The sequence below is a fragment of the Sabethes cyaneus genome, chromosome 1 (assembly GCF_943734655.1).
Source record: "Sabethes cyaneus chromosome 1, idSabCyanKW18_F2, whole genome shotgun sequence".
Lineage (NCBI taxonomy): Eukaryota > Metazoa > Arthropoda > Insecta > Diptera > Culicidae > Sabethes > Sabethes cyaneus.
In genome coordinates this window covers 122,266,040-122,288,505 of record NC_071353.1, presented here as the reverse complement: position 1 = coordinate 122,288,505, position 22,466 = coordinate 122,266,040, and the positions used below count along the sequence as shown (strand labels likewise).

The following is a 22,466-nucleotide window of genomic DNA, read 5'->3' as shown; positions in this document are numbered from 1 at the left end:
TCCTCATGCTGGAGTTATCTGAGTTTGACATACCTCCGGTTGCCCTGGCCCGGCGTCTTCCCGGCTTGTGCCGGTTGCGCTGCATGCCGGGCGGTATTTAGCAGATATAGAAGTTGAATTATTTACGAGATAGATTTATCCCGTTGCTGCTGTTACTGTTTTGTGTATACAAGTATAGCCGCGTGTGGGTCGTTGAACTGTATGCCAATTAATTGACGGTGAATTTCAAGCAACGTTTTTACTACGACAACAACGCTATGACGTGGCGGGGCACAACATAAATCGTTGGAATAATCATAGGTATGAATACTAAAATACTGTATCAAGTTGTGAAAAATGAAGATGCTACCAACTTGAACATTTGCTCTGTCATTTGATGTTGGACAACTTTAGCTTTATTTGGTTGAAATTGTAAATTGTAAGAGCAAAAAAATTTAACTATGTACTTACAAAGTTGTAAAACAGACTTCAGAAATTGATTGACTCCCAGCGCTAAATGATAAAAGTATGCAGATAAAATGGAAGAATACTTTGATGGAAAGCCAACGAAGCCTAGAAAGCCAACATAGAAATTTAGCTGTGTTATGAACATTCAACAACCTACTAACTTACTTTACTTTAGTTGGTAACGATCCGTTATCGATCCTGCGCCGAACGAATTATGGTCCTCCAGTACCGTCGGTCCTGGTCTGCCGTTCTCCATTCCCCACGAACACCAACTGAACGTGCATCGTCTTCGACAGCACACACCCACCGCGTGCGGGGTCTGCCTCGGAGTCTACGGCCTCTTCCTGGTTCTCTGCTGAAAATAGTTTTGGCTACTCTTCGGGCATTCTGGCCACGTGTCCAGCCCACCGCAGCCTGCCACATTGCACTACCTTCACTATATCAGCATATTTGTATACTTGGTACAGCTCGTGATTCATGCGTTTGCGCCACACTCCACTTTCCATTTGCCGCCAAGTATAGATCGCAGAATTTAACGCTCAAAAACCCCAAGCACTCGCCGATCAGCTTCCTTTAGCGTCCATGATTCGTGTCCGTAAAGGGCCACCGGGAGGATTAGTGTTCTGTAGAGCGCCAGTTTTGTGCGAATTTGCAAACTACGGGACTTCAGCTGGCTACGTAATCCGTAGAAAGCCCGATTCGCGGCTGCAACTCGTCGTTTCACTTCGCGGCTTACGTCGTTGTCACATGTCACGAGTGTACCAAGGTATATAAATTCCTCCACTACTTCATATCGTTCCCCATCTAACTCCACCTCGGCGCCAACACTACTTGGACTCTCACATTCCCTACCAGCAACCATGTACTTCGTTTTTGCGGTGTTAATGGTAAATCCCAATCTCGCCGCTCCCCTTTTAAAAGGCCTGAAGGCCACTTCCACTGATCTACGGTTGATTCCGATGACATCGACGTCATCCGCAAAACCAAGAAGCATGTGAGATTTCGTGATGATAGTTCCTTTCCACGTTTGCCCTTCGTAATGCACCTTCCAAGGTAATGTTGAATAGCAGGTTAGAGAGTGCATCGCTTGCATCAGCCCATCCAACGTCACGCAAGCAGCTGAGGTCTCACCCGCTATTCTAACGCATGATTTGGATCCGTCCAGCGTCGCACGAATCAGCGTAACTAATTTCGTCGGAAAACCATATTCTAGCTTTATCTGCCAAAGCTCATTTCGTTTAACTGAATCGTACGCCGCACCGTTCCGTTTTTTCTTTATATCTTCTTTCATGTTTATTTCTCACATTTGTGATTTTGGTAAGTTTTTACTTCAATATTATATTCAATATAATACGGTCTAGCAAAAAAAGGGCCAACCTGGACCTATCTCAATTAATTTCGGAGGCCAATATATTACTAGACATTTATACAAAATTTGATTTGCTGCTTTTGAGCAGTTTTTACGTTATTGACATTTGAAAAAAACATATATTTTTTTGGAAAAATGCCTGCAGCTTCGAAACCGAAGGAGATAGTAACTTGATTCCTTCAAACAAAATGTGCGTTTTCCGTGCGTGTGAAAGTGCTCAGAAGGCATGATTTGTGAGAAATAAACATGAAAGAAGATATAAAGAAAAAACGGATTTTTTAGGTCCACCCCGACCAAGAAAGTTTAAATAGCTCCAGCCCATCAACCATAAGAGATAGAACTTTAATTTCTTTGGCAGAGTAACTTAAAATTTAATGTTCTTTAACTTTGCTGAACTTTTTATTCAGCTATATTAAGCCATAATTTGTTTATATTTTGCACTCGCTTACTATGATGGTCACCCTAATGTCATATACACCAGAAAATACGGAAGTTAAAGTAACAAATTTACTCTGAACATACTATATACCTAGGACTAACGGTTTTAGCGTAATTACTTTTCTCCACCTAGATTTGGGTTTCATCCCACGGTGCGCCGCTTTAAAGTCCACAAACAGATGGTGTGTCTGCAAGTTATACTTCCGAAAATTGTCTAGCAACTGACGCAGGGTAAACATCTGATCTACCGTGGAGCAATGCTCACGAAAACCAGCTTGGTACTCGCCGACGAAGGACTCCACTAATGGTCTCAGTCTGCAGAACAGGATACGGCAAAAGCACCTTGTAGGCAGAATTGAGCAATGTATATTTTACACTCGATAGATTTTACACTCCAGTCGATGTCCCTTTTTGAAAATTGGGCAAATGAGGCCATCTAAACACTCCTCCGGCATTTGTTCTACCTCCCACATCTTGACAACGATCCGGTGAACTGCTTCGTACAGCCGCTCTCTCCCCAGGATACTGTCCTTCCCAGCAGCCTTACCGTTTTTCAGCTCACTGATTGCCCTTTTTAACCTCCTCTGGTGTTGGAGGCTCCACATCTTGACCATCGCTTACAATTCCTATCCTGTCCCTGCTGATCTCCGCATCGGTAAGCAGGTTGCCAGCACTATCATTGCACAGGCATGGCAATTTCCTACATCTCACAGTTTTATAGAAACTCCGTGTGTCGTTGCTGCTCGTGCTCCTCGTACTCGCGTTTCTTTCGACGATGGATTCTTTTTTCCGCAGCTCTAGTCTCTCTGTACCTCTCTCTGTTTTGACGCCTTGCCACAGTGAGCATGCGACTCCTGGCCTGGTTCAAACCAGCTGTTACGCTGTCTTCCACGCGTCGTGCTTACCACCTCTCTCGCAGCTGTATTGATGGCACCATGGATGTTCTTCCACAGCCTATTTATATCTTCTCCTTCTACCTGCTGTTCTGCGGTTCGTTGATCAAGCTTCCTGGCGTACTCCACTGCTACGCCATCTGCCGTTAACCGCTGGATGTTAAAACGCAGCGTCCTCTCAGTGCGAGCTTTCGCCTTGTTCGAGAGCCTTGCGCGAATCTTACTCACTGCGAGATAGTGGTCAAAGTCGATATTTTGTCCCCGAAAAGACTGTACATCGATAACATTCGAAAAGTGACGACCGTCAATCAAGACATGATCGATCTGAGAGCTACGGTCTCCATTTGGATGCCTCCAGGTATGTTTCCGAATATTCAAACGTGGAAAGTAGGTGCTACAGATGGCCATTCCTCTGGCCGCGACAAAGTTTATGAGCCTCAGACCGTTATCATTGGTCGACAGATGGAGGCTATGTCTTCCAATGGCTGGACGGACGAATTCCTCCCTCCCGATCTGCGCTTTTGCATCTCCGATGATGATTTTCACGTCGTGTTTTTGGCACTCTCCATAGGTCCTCTCAAGCCTGTCGTAAAACTCGTCCTTAGCAACACCGGATTTATCATTTGTCGGTGCGTATAAGTTGATTAGGCTGTAGTTAAAGAATTTGCCCTTAATCCTCAACACGCATATACGGTCATCTACGGGCCTCCACCGGATAACTCGCTGTTTTTGTTTTCCCAACACTACAAAACCGACTCCATGTTCTGCTTTTTTGCCGCCACTGTAGTAGATGTGGTGCTTGAACGAAGTGCCTGCAATAGGGTCTACTACGCGGAACTCCCTTTCTCCGGAATGTCTCGAGCAAGCAAGCCAGCCCGTGCCGGTTCATGGAGAGTTCGGACATTCCAGGTACCAAGTTTCCAATCGTTATCCCTTAATCGTTTCCTTGTCCCTTGCCGTGTTCTATACCGATTGTTCCGTCCTAAATTTCTTTCTTCGTTATTCGTGGTAATTGAGTTTTCAGTATACTACCTCACCGGGGTCGCGATACCTACATCCCACTGATGGGTCTGCCATCTTAGGTATAGCTTGCGGGATACAGCATTCCATATTCAGCCGCTGATTCCGAGACAGACGCTGTATGAGCCGCCCCTCACCTGGAGATCAGGCGCTTTAGTTCGGACCTCCTTAGTTCGGAAACTCTCTCCATTTCATACCATTCAACAACCTACGGATTAGAATATTGGATCTCGACCTAGGCAATGGAACAGTAACGACAAATGGAATTGCGTGACTTACTAAGGCTTGTTCGTGACAAAATCTGGACACTTAAATTTTGCAATAAAACAAATTTACTAGAAGTTTAATTCATGAAACAATTTTATATCATTTATGTGTGTATCGTTAATAATTATCAAACAAATTAACATTACTTATTTGGTCTGCATGAAAAATTGGCGAACTTTGGAGTTTACCCTTGCCATAAGGGTCAGTACAGACTTGTTGGCAACCAATTTAGTTGCGTTTGTCCAAGATTTTCGAAATTTATCTATAGTTGTTGCAGCTGCATATGGCCTGCCATACTAAATATTTTTTGAGGAATCTGGCTTTCTTCTTTGTCCTAAAATGCTCTACAAGGCCATTCCGTTTCATGGCAGTGTAAAAAGACATACCAGGAAGCTGTTTAAAGTCTTCTAGGGCATACGTTTCATAGTCCATTATAACGCATGGAAACTTCGTTAAATATTCGCGATAAACCTTACGAGCGCGTGTTTTGGCCGTCGTATTTTGCTTATCATTACGGTTTGGCACAGTCCTCACCTTGAAAGATTTCATGCCTTGTCGTTGCTTAGAAGTGTGCACGAATGTTGGCGACATTTTTATTTTACGAGCAATGGTACGTACAGAAAGATCTGTCAAAGCCAACCCTCAATATTTGAAGAGGAAACTTGTACAGTACTTATATCGCAGCTGCAGTACCGGAGAAGTACAACTCGAAAGTCAGCCGCGATTGTTGCAATATGTATTTAAATCTAACAGAATTGCACACCGTATTATCGTATGTTTTAATTGGAAAACAGATAATTGTTTTCAACCATTATGCTGCGATATATCTCTGTCATTAGTTCCGTCCCATTTATATAAACTTTCCACAAAACTAAAACAGAAACATTGATGTAGTTTCATATCCGTACCAACAACAAAGATGAGCATAATTTCTATTCGCTCGACATAAAAACTATGACCTCCGGAAACGAACATCATCACGGCTGAATAATCTAATTTCATAATCCTCCGTCGGGTCCAGACCAGATGGTGGCCGCTACATAATCAGCTGTGAAGCTACACCAGAAGGAGTGAAAATTAAAAATTAATATTTTCATTTTTCAATGCCGCTGCAAACTCCATTACGGGTACAATTTACTTTCTGCCCTGCCGCCGCGGGTTAGAGGGTAGCCATAGCACATAGCACAGCACCTGTCCGGTTTCTCACCGGTTTAGCTTCATCCTCCCGCCGACCAGCCAACCCAGCCCAGCAGGCGGAAGGTGGAAAATTATTTTAACCTCTCACACTGCCACTGCTCCAATCTGCCTCCGATCTGTTCCCATTTTGCGCTCAAGCGCGGATTTTGCCTACGTGTGTCGGTAATACTGTGAATTAAATTCAGAAAAATAATCCGACGGCATCATTAAATTATCGTGCCACAGTAACCTAGATCGAGTAAGATTTCTAGTTTGATGGATGTTGTGACACAGCTTGGGAACTTTCCACCTTTACTTAAGCAAGCAACTAGTGAGTAGTAGGTATATCTCATAGCACAATATGTGTTTTATACAATTTCCACCGTTTGATTAAGCTAAAAATTTATATAATGTGATCCGTTGTTTCAAACTATATTGAAACCTCTAAAATTGAAAATCATGCATCATGCATTTCAAGTTCAGTACCAATTATTTAGCATCGAATATTGCGGTAGAACTTTCAAAACACGATCCACTACCATTAGGGAGCTTACGATAAGCCCTGCACCAATCAAAACCAAATGACAGGTAAATGAACAACTATGTACAAACTCTAATTAACTGATAAGAGACGAATCAGTAGCTGATTAACTGCCACCTAAATAAAAACTCTATTTCTTATTAACTGATATGATTCAGCGGAACTGAATATTCAACTTTTGAGCCTGAACTTTTGGGTCTTCTAGTTGATCTCGAGGTACGACACGAGTCTAACAAACCAGTCGTCGTACGTTCGAATCTTGACGGGGAGGGACCGTTGTTACAATCAATGGGACCGTAGCACTGGCCGCGTAATTCTGGCTTTAGTTTTCAAAAGGTTGCATAATGCATGTAAAAGGGTTGATTATGCGACCTTCTGAAAACTAAAGCCAGAATTGTCCTGGACAGGGCAGTCCTGCACTCAGTGCATCTAATTTGCTTATTTAACTATAACACCTCTCCCAAGCAAAATTCCAAAATGTTATATATGGGGCATTTATAGAATCAATTATTATCCACAAGATTGTTGAACTAAGTATTTACGACGCAATCTCAATCCACACTGGGTGGCGCGCAGAGAGCACTCTTGGTGCACAAGCCAGAGTGAACTGAGAACGCGCCGTAAATACTTAAGATAGAGCAATACTTAGTTTAGCAATCTTATGGATAATAATTGACTCTATAAATGCCATATACATAATATTTTCAAATTTTGCTTGATTGAGGTGTTACAGTTAAACAAGCAAAATAGATGCACTGTGTACACTCAGCTCTGGTCCTGGACACTAAACAGTCGACTGCCGAATTTTGTCGAATAAAAGGTCAGAAGGTCAAGTCCCAAAATTGTTTCTTCACTAGATTCAGATCCGCACTGCGGGATAGCCGCTATCATAATTTTATTTTCATGTATCGAACCACTATTTTATGACCGAACTGGTATGAATACTAACGATAGTCTTGCTGAAATACAAATTTTTTGCCTCAGCATTTCGAACCAAGAAACTGTTTAGAATTTTATTTCGCAGAATAGAATTGATTTTGCAGGATGCGAATGTTTTCCAGAGCCTACTTGAGGCACGTTAGGAATCACTTTGAATATGTTCATTTTATAAATGAGAACCATTTTGGATAGATTTCCTTTATTTCTACTTCTACGAATTTCGGAAATTTTTAGCCTTCTTTAGTGGACTGCAGACCAAAAATTTTGGTAGGCATTTAGAAAGCCAAGAGACCAGACAGATACTAACCAGTGCAATGTTGATATAAATTACAATTTTATTAACTTTCATTCGCTCGTTCAAGTGTAGAAGAAGGGTGTACCCTAATGTCCCTTAATGTTTTAATGATTTCAAATAATATTTATGATTGCAATCCAAAGCCCAACAGGGAGCGTTTCGGTGCAGCATTAACTAGGTACTATCCTTGGCGATTTAATTAAAGATACCCACTAGAGCAACAAGTCCACTTGCTAGATTATGAACAGGGGCGAACAGTGGGTTAAATAAGACTTCTGACCACTTACTGTACAAATCGTGCAGTATTAATCGTACGATTATTAGAGTACAGACAATTACGGGGCTAGTGAAAAAAGCAAAGCTTTGGGCTTAAACATGTTTCTAACACTTGAACCTTCTTTATCGACAGACTTCGCTGTCGGTTTTTAGAGTGCAGAACAATCCCGTAGGCTAGTGGAATGGTCCTACTGATTCGATCTAGTAAACACCGTCTAGTCGAGATTTAAGCATACGACGACTGGCTTGTTAGACCAGCATCGTACTTCAAAGCAAACTGACCTCTTAGAATAACGCATTCCATTTAAATGGTAAAAAAAACCCTAAAAATAGCTATTTTTCACGTTAGAGAAGAAAAGCATTGAAAACCTCTGAAGCACTCAAGAACAGTGGAGTACTCTGTACGTACAGAGTAAACACGACAGCGACGCGACACGACTTCGCTCTCATGTTGCTAAATGCACAGCCTGCTTCGGGCGAAAAAGGGCTGCGCGTTTAACTACAGCAAGAAATGTCGCGTCGCGTCGCATGTCGCTTGCACTCTGGCGGTACCCTTAGACAGTGATGACTGGTTTTTACTTTACTTACTTAGTTTTACTTTAAGGTTCAGCGCAACTTGCGTCCTGAATTTCTCAAACCAGCCTTTTTCACCTAACTTTGTTTGTCCTTATTTCTCTACATTTGCACCATCGTCCGAAGTAATGAGCTCTACACATCAAGGGTAGTCAAAATCAATATAAGCTTCCGAAATATGCTACACGCTAGTAATGTGCTACGCCAGTAAAGGCTAGAAGTAACTTTTCGCACACAATCGACCCCCAAGGCCACGGTGTCATCTGTCTGACCACCCTTTCTGTAGAACGATGCAGCCATTTAGATTTTATGACTCCATGTGACCGGCAAGTAGACGCAAGTAGAACAGTGTGTGCTGTAAAAGTTACATTATGATCGCAGAGTAATCTTTTTTTTTTTGCAGATTTCTACTCCTGCATCGTTAAATGAACTGATAATGTAACATGCTTGCTATTATGGAAAAAAAATCAATGTCCTTGTCCTTTATGGTGACAATTCTTGCTAGCTAATACCAAAGACTTTAACTAATCCATTCCTTACCACCATTGTCGATGTCATATTTTGTTCTTCGACGAGTGGAACATGAATTAAACTTTCAAACATTTAGATTAATTTACCGCTTCGCGGTAGGGCTCCAGTCACTGTCAGCAGCATAACACTAATGCTATTTGTCGTATCGTGACGTTCCTTCAGCTCCCCTTCAGCTTCACGAGATACACAGACACAAAGGATACACCAACCATACCTTTAGCTGCTATTATACAAAATTTATAATTTCTAAATGCGTTCGCTCATTTAGTAAAATGGAATGCGGGTAGACACAGAATAAATTTTCCCGAAAGCTTGCGCACTTCCGGAATTGTAGCACCCGGTTCACATCGAGAAGGTGGCAGCCGTATGTGCAGCCTGCAGACAAATGTTGCTAACCGTAATAATTTATATGTTAATTTTATACACGTTATTATTATAAATTAGGGTTATTGCAAATATTGCTGCATACAGGTATGAGTGCAACCGTTCGGAAGCCGATGCGTCGCAGCAAATTCAAGAGTTTTGTTCAATACAAAATTAATGCTAAATTTAATAAAACATGTTTTGTTGAACACAACGAAAAAGTTCACCAGAAAAATTTACCAACTGCTTGCTAATTTAAAAGTAGGTAAATATTTGCTAGAAAATTGAATTTCCACCTTACCGCTTTGCATTACTTAGCTCTCCACCCAACCGACTGCATAATGCAACCGATAAATGAGAATTAATCCTTTTCTGGCAGCTTCCCCGTGATGAAATGTATACGAAAGCATCATATAAAGTCGACCATGGAATAGTATTCCCAACCAACGCAACGTGGTGAAAAACGTACAATATTCATACCTACCTACTCACTCGCTGATGTTTCTCATCCTTCTGGTTCATTTCCGCAACAACATCTCGTAGCTAGATGACTCAACATGAAAACTACAATCACACTACACCAAAAATTTCAACATCAAGCTGCCTTTTGAGTACCAAACGTAGCATTGCACTTGCACAGTAGTGGTCAGTTGAAGTTGTTTAAAATGGCTTTTGGATAAATATAATTCTTTGATTTTAAAACACCTGCTGAGAAGAAAATTCCAGCAAACTTAAGCTTGGTTCAGTATATTACACCAACTAATCAACTTTTGTAAGCATTTGAATGTAAAAATGTGAATAAAACTTGTAGAATATATGTATTGACTTGACTTGGAAGCAGCTTTCGATCGAATCAAATACTATTACGGAAACTGTCTCGACTCATACTCATACTCATATCTCAGTGGTAGACCACTTCGTGTAAAACTCGGAGGCAATGTTTCATCGCTGTTTACCAATAGGTCTGGTGTTCCTCAAGGAAGCAACAAGGGATTTCTACTTTTCTTACAATTCTTTAACGATGTTGCGTTACTGCTGGGTGTTGGTTGCAAATTAGTATACGCCGTGACCGTGACCTTACATTGTTTGCTTCGATAGGAAATAAAGACGACTGCTGCCACTTGCAAGAATTGCAAGAATTTATTGACAGGTGCAAACGGAACTGCCTCATTGTAAATAATCATAGGCAAATGTAAGTTTTCAAGGCATTAACGACCCGATCATCTTTGATTACACCGTCGATGATATTGAGTTACCCAGAGTAGACCGTGTTAGTGACCTAGTCGTCGTGCGGGACACGAAACTGACGTTTATTTACATCGTGAGTCAATTATATCCAAAACATCTCGGCAACTTGGTTTCATCTTGAAAATTAATCGGAACTTTAAGGATCCCCACTGTCTTAAATCATTGTACTGCGTCCTACACTCTTAAATGATTCTACCTGTAAATAGGTCGGATTTAGTTAAAGCTGGGTTGAAACTACTCAAAATGCCCTTAAAGTGTACAAACTCAGATTTTGAGTAGTTTTTCAATCAAAAAGTTGGTAGTAGGAACTTAAAAGTGCCGTATGCGTCATAGAGAATAATTCAATTATCGTTAGCAAGTAGCCAAAATTGATTGGAATTTTTACCCAAAGTTTGAGTTTGTACACTTTAAGGGCATTTTGAGTAGCTTCAACCTAGTTTTAACTAAATCCGACCTATTTACAGGCAGAATCATTTAAGAGTGTAGTACGTCCACTGTAGTTAAGTTGTGTTTCCTAATCGGCTACTTGGAATCTACGAATTGAATGTGTGCAACAGAGATTTGTAACATTTATCCATGCATGTAATAATACGATTCTTCATGATAAATGCTACATGCAGCATATATAAATGCTGCACGCGTTATATGTAACATTTATTAAAGTAGTTCAAAGTTATTTCGTTGTGAATTTAGAAGCAATTTAACAAAATCAAGAGCACAAACTATTGCTTTCCTGTTACTTTACAGAAACTGAAGATTGTTTATATTACCATTTGTTCCCCCACGTTGAAGTGTTTTGCTAATTCGATCCCATTTTATTAGGAGCATAACTTTTCACTACATTTTCCATGAAACGCAAACATGCGTATCCACACAGAATCTATATATATATATATATAGTCCAGTCGAGCAGTCCAGCAGTCGACCAGTGAGGTGACGACCTCACTTTCCGGATCGTAAGAATCGGGGGCTCAACTAGTTATATTATAACCGAACATTACAGCTGTAGCGCACTTTCCAACACAGATTTCAAATTCGCTTAGGTTCAAACGTCTTGCCTTGCCGTAAATAGTTTGCAATCCGTTTGGGACAAGGAACTTTTATCATTTTTCCTGGCACATTTCCTTAACACAGACATCAAATTGGACTAGGTTTATTCGCGGGACTGGGACTGGGACTGGGACAGGGACTGGGACTGGGACTGGGACTGGGACTGGGACTGGGACTGGGACTGGGACTGGGACTGGGACTGGGACTGGGACTGGGACTGGGACTGGGACTGGGACTGGGACTGGGACTGGGACTGGGACTGGGACTGGGACTGGGACTGGGACTGGGACTGGGACTGGGACTGGGACTGGGACTGGGACTGGGACTGGGACTGGGACTGGGACTGGGACTGGGACTGGGACTGGGACTGGGACTGGGACTGGGACTGGGACTGGGACTGGGACTGGGACTGGGACTGGGACTGGGACTGGGACTGGGACTGGGACTGGGACTGGGACTGGGACTGGGACTGGGACTGGGACTGGGACTGGGACTGGGACTGGGACTGGGACTGGGACTGGGACTGGGACTGGGACTGGGACTGGGACTGGGACTGGGACTGGGACTGGGACTGGGACTGGGACTGGGACTGGGACTGGGACTGGGACTGGGACTGGGACTGGGACTGGGACTGGGACTGGGACTGGGACTGGGACTGGGACTGGGACTGGGACTGGGACTGGGACTGGGACTGGGACTGGGACTGGGACTGGGACTGGGACTGGGACTGGGACTGGGACTGGGACTGGGACTGGGACTGGGACTGGGACTGGGACTGGGACTGGGACTGGGACTGGGACTGGGACTGGGACTGGGACTGGGACTGGGACTGGGACTGGGACTGGGACTGGGACTGGGACTGGGACTGGGACTGGGACTGGGACTGGGACTGGGACTGGGACTGGGACTGGGACTGGGACTGGGACTGGGACTGGGACTGGGACTGGGACTGGGACTGGGACTGGGACTGGGACTGGGACTGGGACTGGGACTGGGACTGGGACTGGGACTGGGACTGGGACTGGGACTGGGACTGGGACTGGGACTGGGACTGGGACTGGGACTGGGACTGGGACTGGGACTGGGACTGGGACTGGGACTGGGACTGGGACTGGGACTGGGACTGGGACTGGGACTGGGACTGGGACTGGGACTGGGACTGGGACTGGGACTGGGACTGGGACTGGGACTGGGACTGGGACTGGGACTGGGACTGGGACTGGGACTGGGACTGGGACTGGGACTGGGACTGGGACTGGGACTGGGACTGGGACTGGGACTGGGACTGGGACTGGGACTGGGACTGGGACTGGGACTGGGACTGGGACTGGGACTGGGACTGGGACTGGGACTGGGACTGGGACTGGGACTGGGACTGGGACTGGGACTGGGACTGGGACTGGGACTGGGACTGGGACTGGGACTGGGACTGGGACTGGGACTGGGACTGGGACTGGGACTGGGACTGGGACTGGGACTGGGACTGGGACTGGGACTGGGACTGGGACTGGGACTGGGACTGGGACTGGGACTGGGACTGGGACTGGGACTGGGACTGGGACTGGGACTGGGACTGGGACTGGGACTGGGACTGGGACTGGGACTGGGACTGGGACTGGGACTGGGACTGGGACTGGGACTGGGACTGGGACTGGGACTGGGACTGGGACTGGGACTGGGACTGGGACTGGGACTGGGACTGGGACTGGGACTGGGACTGGGACTGGGACTGGGACTGGGACTGGGACTGGGACTGGGACTGGGACTGGGACTGGGACTGGGACTGGGACTGGGACTGGGACTGGGACTGGGACTGGGACTGGGACTGGGACTGGGACTGGGACTGGGACTGGGACTGGGACTGGGACTGGGACTGGGACTGGGACTGGGACTGGGACTGGGACTGGGACTGGGACTGGGACTGGGACTGGGACTGGGACTGGGACTGGGACTGGGACTGGGACTGGGACTGGGACTGGGACTGGGACTGGGACTGGGACTGGGACTGGGACTGGGACTGGGACTGGGACTGGGACTGGGACTGGGACTGGGACTGGGACTGGGACTGGGACTGGGACTGGGACTGGGACTGGGACTGGGACTGGGACTGGGACTGGGACTGGGACTGGGACTGGGACTGGGACTGGGACTGGGACTGGGACTGGGACTGGGACTGGGACTGGGACTGGGACTGGGACTGGGACTGGGACTGGGACTGGGACTGGGACTGGGACTGGGACTGGGACTGGGACTGGGACTGGGACTGGGACTGGGACTGGGACTGGGACTGGGACTGGGACTGGGACTGGGACTGGGACTGGGACTGGGACTGGGACTGGGACTGGGACTGGGACTGGGACTGGGACTGGGACTGGGACTGGGACTGGGACTGGGACTGGGACTGGGACTGGGACTGGGACTGGGACTGGGACTGGGACTGGGACTGGGACTGGGACTGGGACTGGGACTGGGACTGGGACTGGGACTGGGACTGGGACTGGGACTGGGACTGGGACTGGGACTGGGACTGGGACTGGGACTGGGACTGGGACTGGGACTGGGACTGGGACTGGGACTGGGACTGGGACTGGGACTGGGACTGGGACTGGGACTGGGACTGGGACTGGGACTGGGACTGGGACTGGGACTGGGACTGGGACTGGGACTGGGACTGGGACTGGGACTGGGACTGGGACTGGGACTGGGACTGGGACTGGGACTGGGACTGGGACTGGGACTGGGACTGGGACTGGGACTGGGACTGGGACTGGGACTGGGACTGGGACTGGGACTGGGACTGGGACTGGGACTGGGACTGGGACTGGGACTGGGACTGGGACTGGGACTGGGACTGGGACTGGGACTGGGACTGGGACTGGGACTGGGACTGGGACTGGGACTGGGACTGGGACTGGGACTGGGACTGGGACTGGGACTGGGACTGGGACTGGGACTGGGACTGGGACTGGGACTGGGACTGGGACTGGGACTGGGACTGGGACTGGGACTGGGACTGGGACTGGGACTGGGAAAATGTGCTCTGGTGTCGTTACCAACTATGTCAAAGGGATTTGTCTTATATCGAGGTAAAAATTGTCTTACATCGAATTGTCTTATATCGAGGTTGTTTTATAACGTGGTTGTCTTATATCAAGGTAGAAAAGAAAAAAACTTTGAACTGAAGATGGTGATGCGAATAAGAAATATAAATCGAAGAGTACGAAAAAAAATGCAATAAATAAAGTTAAATAAAAATATAACAATATAACAATCCGAGTGAATCATTCGAAACACATTCTAAAGAATATTTAAGCATTTCTTTGTCTCTCCATGAGAAGGTACGAACTCATTCGAAAAGTAAATTGTTTTATTATGAAATAAACAACGAATATTTATAAACATTTCATCGAGTAACAAAAATATTTGTTCCGATATACTATCTTATCCCCAGACCGGCTTATTTTGATTGAACGCATTCACCCACGGATTTTGGGCAGCCAAATCCGTCCATGGACCTGCAAAGGCGCTGTACAGCTGACTTGTCGGAATCTGATTACCCCCGTAAACCAACGGAGCAAATGCATCGTCCTTAGTCGCAATCACGTGATGGTTCAGAGAAGCGGCATCGGCCCGTTGGTGAGCGGCCAGCTTCGCAGCTTCGATTTCTGTATAGGAAAAAATAAAATGTTAAAAATTAGATTGTCAATCCATTTACAGCAGCTAGTTTACCAGCACGATGAATCTCAGCTGCCGCTGCCTTGGCCGAACTTTGGATCGCTTGCGCCGCTAGGGACTCCTTCTGGGCGGCAATCCGTTGATGGTGCGCGACATTTGCTTTCGCCGACGCCAGACGATGCTGTGCCAAAACCACCGCCTGCGCAGCTGCCGCTGCTTCCGACCGTTGAACCGCAGCAGTGGCTTCACTTTTCTGCGAAGCGTAAGCTGCGTTAGCTTCTTTTTCGTTGGCAATTTTTTGCTGATTCAAAACGTTATCCTTAGCGGCCTGAACTTGCTGTTGAGCAATTAGGACCTGGGCGGACGCCTGCTTGGCGGCGGCGATTGTGGCAGCGATCTCCGCTGGAGACGGACTATGCTTCCACCCACTAGATCTATTGAAAAGTATATAAATTTATAAAATCAGAATTGCGAAAAAAGGATGATCAAAATATACGTACTGTATCCACGGGGTTAACTTTTGGCTATTAGCCCAATCGACATTGGGCCATTGAGCTCCGATCGAATTATGCCCGCCAAACCCAAAATTAAGCGAATCTAAACCGCGTTTCACTGTACTTTTATCGGAAATAGATGTTATTTTTCCCTCACCAATGGTCAACCCTACTAAGGCAGCAAAATACACCTGAAAGAAATAAGTAAACATTATAAAAATCGTCAATTAAATTTAAAATTTTATAATTATACCATCGGCTTGAACATCTTCCCTTGTTCTTGTTTGACTTTGTTTGCTATTGAAAACCTAGCACAGAACTGTCAAACATCCCGACAGCATATTTCATTTTATAGCATAACTCCCTCCAAACAGAACCACTGAAATAAAATCCCAAATGGGTTCAATTTCGAACTTTTCCACCCGCCCGCACCGGATGGTTGCGAAAATATTCCAATCCTTCTGTGCTGTGCTGGCTGGCTGGCGAACAGAATCTCAGTCTCTGCCTGTGCTGTTGTAATCGAATTTGACCATCCTTATCAAAAACGTTCATCATAAACTATCTCCACCCAATTATCCGTGTTTGGTTCGTCGATTTCCTAGCACACAGAACACAGTGGCTCCGCTTGTCGGGGCGCAGAAATTGTGTCTTTCTCAGCTACCGCGCGGCACCAGTCAGTAATGAGCCCCGTCCCACTGCACTGACTTGTCGAACAGGCACGTCCCAAGTCCCGACAAAGTTGTCTCACCACACCACCACAGCGCTCGATTGCAGCAGCAGCAGCCGTTTTGTCTGTCGCCAATTTGTTCCTGATGATTGTATTAAGGAATCGATTGCAATCGAACGAAGACTGGTGGATAATTCCGTTATGCAATAGCTACCATACCGTAGTTTGATGCCCACAATTTGTCAAGGCTAATCAAATTTCCGATGAGGTTGAGTAATTGGGTCATCAGTCAGCCGGGAAATAATTAGAACATGGCGAAAACCGTTAATGGAGTAATTACGACTGTATTTTGTGTTTCTTGTTCTGCGAAAGAATAATATTTCGAACTACATGCTTTTAAATGATGACGGTTTTATATCTTTAAACTTAGATATTTCCTATAAGAAAATCTATAAAGCAATTTCATGCTCTTGGAGAGATTATGCCAAATAATCAAACAAGTTCTTAGAACAATTAGAAATTATTTTTGCAGTCCGCAACTGTATACGCTAAAGAAGTTTGCCTTTCATGAATATGTGAAGATCAACACAATAATATTGGAATAGAATTACATGTGAGTTGTGATTTGTGAATCTATTAAAAAATTACTAATCTAAAAATGTTCAAATTTAGAACATTGATCATTAAGCCTCTCTGTTTCTGGTGCTACCTGTTGTAGATAGTAAATCATCGGCATCTTTTCGGAGTTTCCAACATGCAATAAGCTGTTGTGATCGTGAGCGGGCTGTGCAGAAAGATGTTACTGAGGCTGTCTGCTCTCGAGTGTGAAGCCATGCCAGTTCCCGCATTTTTTAGAAACTTTGACCAAAATTCCCTGCATCCAGTCCACCATAGAAGCTACCATTTCCCATATATTGCTGAATAGCTGAAGCATCATCTGGGCTGACAAAAATGGGTTAGCTTTAAGCATCTCGATTGAAATGCAGGCTGTCCCTGGCACTCGGTTGAGTGTCGCACTTTTGATTGCTACTTGAATTTAACTCAGTGATGGTGTTCGAAGTGTTCGGTCGCCTAAGCTGTTCCTTGAAGATGTTTCTGTTATTAATTTTTACCAAATCAATTTTTTCCTTAGTCTTATGAAGATTAAATACTGGCACCCGCTGGCGTGCCCAGGCATAAACAAAAGAATATGTTGGAGTAATGGTAGCATTGCGAATCTATTACTACTTATCACAAAAATACCGGCCGTTTTTGTTTAAAACTCCGAACTTTCGGGTGCAATAATTGAAGCTAAAATCAAAGTTGAAATTGGACTAGAAATTAAACTTGAATCGAAATCGGACTTGACATAGGACATAAAATTATACTGGAAACTAATTTAAACTCAAATTTTAACTTCAAACCGCACATGGACACGAAGTTTTACTTGAAACTAAACTGACATTTTTCTTCTTATTCTCTCACATGTTTAACCTCTTTTTTGTACCGTTTTTTTTCTCTTTTCCAGACCCGGTTTTTATTTTTTTTTCTCGTTGCCTATTCTTTCTGTCCCATGTTTCCTGTTTCATTGTTCCGTTTTTCTCCGCTACCTATCCAGTTTTTATAGTTTTTCACTCGTTTTCGTTATTTTCTTTCGTGTTTTCCGTTTTTCATCTTCTCTTTTTCCCTTTTTTCTCGTTTCCAGTTTTCATTTGACTGTTCATTCTGTTTTTCCTCGTTTGTTTTTCATCGAACTGTTTTTATCTGCTTCCTTTCTCGTTTCAGACGAACCCTTTTCCGTTCCGTTTTTCCTCTTTACGATACCCCCATTTTCCATCCTATCACGTTTAATCCGTTTTTCCTCCCCGTTTTCCTTTTCGTCGGTTAGCAATGTTGACGGTTTTCCGTTTTTATATCCCGTCGTTTCGTCTTTTTCTCTTCCGTGTTACGTTTTCTTTAGTCCGTTTTCTCTGCCTTACTTTCCTTCTCATTTTATGTCACAACTTTCTCCTTTAATATCCCATTTGATCTCTTTTTTCCATTTTCCATGTTTCCTCGATCGATTTTCTTTATTTTCTCTCGCTGTTCTATTTTTCCTTTGATTTCTCTTGTTTTCTGATCTGTATTCCCTTTTTTGTTTAGTTTTCCCTCTTTTTCATTCTCCTTTTTTCGTTTTTCTGTTCCGCCGTTTCCTCTTTCTTTGTTCCTTTTCTTTTCGTCTATTTTCTAAACTCTATTTTACCTCTGATCCGTTTTTCATCTATTTTATTCCGTTTTCCATCATTTTCGGGCCCGTTTTTCCTATTACATCTATACCTCCATAGTACGTGCCCTCGTTAGTACGTACCCTCGATAATACGTACCCATACATAATACGTACATTTTGCCTCCATAGTACGTACATTTTCCAACAATGATTTTTTTAGTTGCTATATAAAGCAGAAGCATTTTTATGAATATTTATGAGTCAGTACAAGCAAATACGTATTCAAAAATTATAAATTTTTGAATAATATCAGTTATTTCTATTATGTAAAAAACCAGTGTTTTAAAATTAAAAACAGTTCTTAAATAGTAAATTATTAAAATGTACGTTCTAAATAACAGTTATTTTAGCATTCCGGGCAGACTTATTGTCGGTACTAAATTTTGCAGATTTTTGCTCAGAGAATTCACCTTTTCTGCAATTCGCATTCTTCCCAACTGCGACGGGTGTTGTCGTTATTATAGAAGAATTATTTCACTTTCTTCGGAAAAAATTTACGTTACACTAGTAATAAAACTATCCACATTAATTTTGTTGTAAAGTTAAACACAAATCCATTTTTTTTTTTTTTTCAAAATTTCGAAGATTGGACAATTATGCCTTTATTTACAAGCGATTGCTAAATAAAAGCATGTCTGTCCCATATGTATTTTTTTAAATTTTTAACTGTACATGGCGGAAGATAGTTCCTATGCCAATGTATGCGCAACCGGAACGCTCCTATGATATTTCAGGACTTTAAGATCGTGATTAAAGAAGCCAAGAAAGACGTCGCGGTCTTGGACATAGAGTCATTGGTCTGGTTTAAATACACAATTTATAAATCCCAATATCTCGAAGGCATTCGAAAGACTATATTTATAAATGGGCAGCTAAACTGCCTCACTGCTAAATACAAACTTGATAAAGTTTGAAGTTGTTCTGCTGTCGAAAAAACAACACGAGCTATTTTTTGAAAACTTCTCAAATGAAAAAAAAATCACCATAAAGGACATTGTGGAAAAGAATCGTAGGGAAAAGTCGCTCTATCAAATACTTTTCTCCTTGTCATCGCCAAAGAAAATTGTGAAATTATTATCACACTCAATAGAGGCGAAAATTAAAATAATATTGTTACCTAAATTGGCAAAAAGAAAATGTTTATAATGGACAATATTATTATGGGATAGTTATGCTTTTATTTTGCATATGGAACTGTTCAAGTTAAATATTTTTGGAAAATTTTTCGAACAATGTCCGTCTAAATTACAATTTTTAAGGTAAATTAGGATATAAATAAGCTACTTCCGTGTTTTTCTCAAAATCGATTAATATTCAAATGGGACAGGTATGCTTTCCTACGCAGATAAGCAGCCTTATAGGAAATTCTCCAATTTACGCAGCCTACAGCCGATTATTGTAGTTAACTATTTTTTGTTCTTAGCACTTTGCTTATTGTCCAGCATATAGACTGGAAGCTCACTCGATTGATATTAGTGGATTTGGAATGAAATATCCCGAATGACGGCTATTGAGCTCCCCTTGTCATGCTTCCTCATTTTTTTTGTATGCCAGAAGGGCATTGGGTTAAAAGGCCACTGCGACAGTCTTAATGATCGTCTTTTGTGTCAGGCCCTGATTGCTGTACACAGTTTACCTAGATATATTCGATTAAAATATGTAAATTTTCAATTTGAGAGAGCATTTTGAAAAAATAGGTGTTTTGGATTCCTTTTGCTTTACTTTTCAACTATTTTTTAACATTTGTAGTTTTTTACCTTTGTTTCTAAAATAATTTTACGGGTATGAAATGGGGAAGGCAACTAGGAAAAAGCGCCCAATATAGCTCTAGCCATCCCAAGCCCCTACCTAGCGCCTCCACGTGGCCATACCTGGAAATACTTCAATTTGTATAATTGAGTAGCCAAGCTAGGAGGTGCGGGGTCGTGCGGTTTTCAGTTCCTAACCTTACAAATGTAGTTTTAGGCAACCATTAAACCACACGACTTTATTTTCAAGTATTATATGATTTAAACTAATATTTTTGGCAAACTAATCTATTTTCAGAGAGCGAAATAAGGCGCTATATCCTTGGCCAATTGCAGCCTGCCTTCTGGTCTAAATGCCATTAGTTCATCCCTGAGGGTCCGGAGTATCACTTAACCTTTATTAGCAAAGATACTCCCTACGACTGTAAATAAATCATTATCTATGTATATGGGAAGCGTTTGGTACGGGAGGTCCACGCTTCCTTCCTTCCCCTTGATTTCAAGGAGTTTAATGGAATTAGGTATTTTTTCTGGTTCCACTTGATTCCTTGGAATTCTCTCTGCGGTACATGCTGCGCAGTTGGCCTGGCCGTTGACAAGAAAAATGATTGATTCAAGTAATCGTCATTTTCCAGGATGCCTTCAAGAATTGGCTGCGTTAGTGTGAGATTAGATTAGATTAGATTTGTTTCTAAAATAATTTTACTATTGCACCTGGCAGCAATTTAACGAGTCCCACGCAAATTATTTTTTTAATAATAATTATCCTGTACTTACTAAATACATTGAAAATATGCTTGTCAAGCAAGGAGGGGTGCAGTGGGGAGGCAATAACGAATAACTGATAGTTCAAATTGCTAAATTGCAAACATGCGTGGTAAACGCAGAAAATAACCACGCTAATAATTTTCGCGTGGGACTCTAAATAGGTGGAAACTCCGCAATAAGATAATTATTTATTTTATAATATCTGATCTGATCTATCTAATTTGGAAGTTTTAGACAATATGTAGTATAATAAAAACAATACTTTACCTTAAAAATTGTGATTCGATAGTGCGTACGTTTCGATAGTACGTACGCTAAACGATGCGCGGGTGTACGTACTATCGAGGTATACCTGTATTCTGTCTCGTTTTTTGTCATTTTCTGTCCGATTTTCAACTTTTTTCTTTTATTCGGTCCCGATTTTGGTCTTTTCTCGCTTTTTAATTCCTGTTTTTTCGTTTTCGTCTATTGCGTCTATTCTTCCTTTTATCATGTTCTGCTTGTCCCACTTTTCTGTCCCTTTTTGTTTCTTCCAAAAGCAAACACAGAAAGTCCCGTTTTTTACTTTTTCTGTACTCGTTTCTGCATTTTCATTTCTTTTTCTATACCATTTTTTTCCTTTTTCGTCCTGTTTTCACTCTTTTTCCGTCCACTTTATTCTCATTTTCTTTCACGTTTTTTCCGTTTCCTTTTCTTCTTTACCACTTTTTTTTCTAGTTACGTCCTGTTTGTTCACTGAATTTTCACTAATGTAAACGTCCATCTCTCCAGATTCCTCATTGATAAAATTGATCCTTTTTCGCCATAAGCTGTTATCATAAGGAACCCGATACCCTGTCATCTCTTAACGGCACATGGTTGTTTCTTGACATTTTGATCAAATAAATGACATTTTACCTCGTTTCCTCGATCGATTTCTTTTTTCTTTCCGCTTTTGATTTCACTTATTTTCTATTCCGTATTCCCGTTTACTATCTCGTTATCCCTTTTTTTCTTTTCCCTTTTGATTTCTCTTATTTTCTATTCCGTATTCCCTTTCCTGTCTCGTTGTTCCTCTTTTTCACTCCCTTTTTTCCTTTTTTTCTATCCGCCGTTTCTTCTTTCTCTGTTCATTTTCTTTTTGTCTCTTTCCTAAACATGGATTTTCCTCTGCTGCTCCGTTTTTTATCTGTTTTCTTTCGTTTCTCATCATTTTTTATTCGACTTTTTGCTTTTGCTCGGTCCCAGTTTTTGTCTTTTTTTTCATTTTTCAACTTTTTTTCCATGCCGGTTTTCGTTTTCTTCCGCTCCGTTCTTTCTCTTATTATGTCCCATTTTTGCCCCTTTACTGTCACGTTCTGTTTCTCCTTTCTTTTTATCCTTTTTCTCATCCGTTTTAATTTTTTTCCCCATTTTTATTTTTTCTGTCCCGTTTTTCCACTTCTTCTGCTTCGTTTTTTATCG

At 43.0% G+C, this 22,466-nt stretch overlaps 2 protein-coding genes across 2 annotated transcripts in view; one reads left to right on the top strand and one right to left on the bottom strand.

Annotated features, from left to right (window-relative positions):
• LOC128743425 (active breakpoint cluster region-related protein) overlaps positions 1–22,466 on the top strand; it is a 395,975-nt gene that overhangs the window by 242,163 nt on the left and 131,346 nt on the right. The gene's annotated exons all lie outside the window — the stretch shown is intronic.
• LOC128746186 (uncharacterized) lies at positions 14,868–15,863 on the bottom strand. Its single transcript, XM_053843229.1, has 4 exons — positions 15,849–15,863; positions 15,602–15,786; positions 15,156–15,535; positions 14,868–15,091 (listed from the first exon to the last, which is right to left on the bottom strand). The coding sequence occupies exons 1-4, from the start codon at positions 15,861–15,863 to the stop codon at positions 14,868–14,870; spliced, it is 804 nt and encodes a 267-aa protein (XP_053699204.1).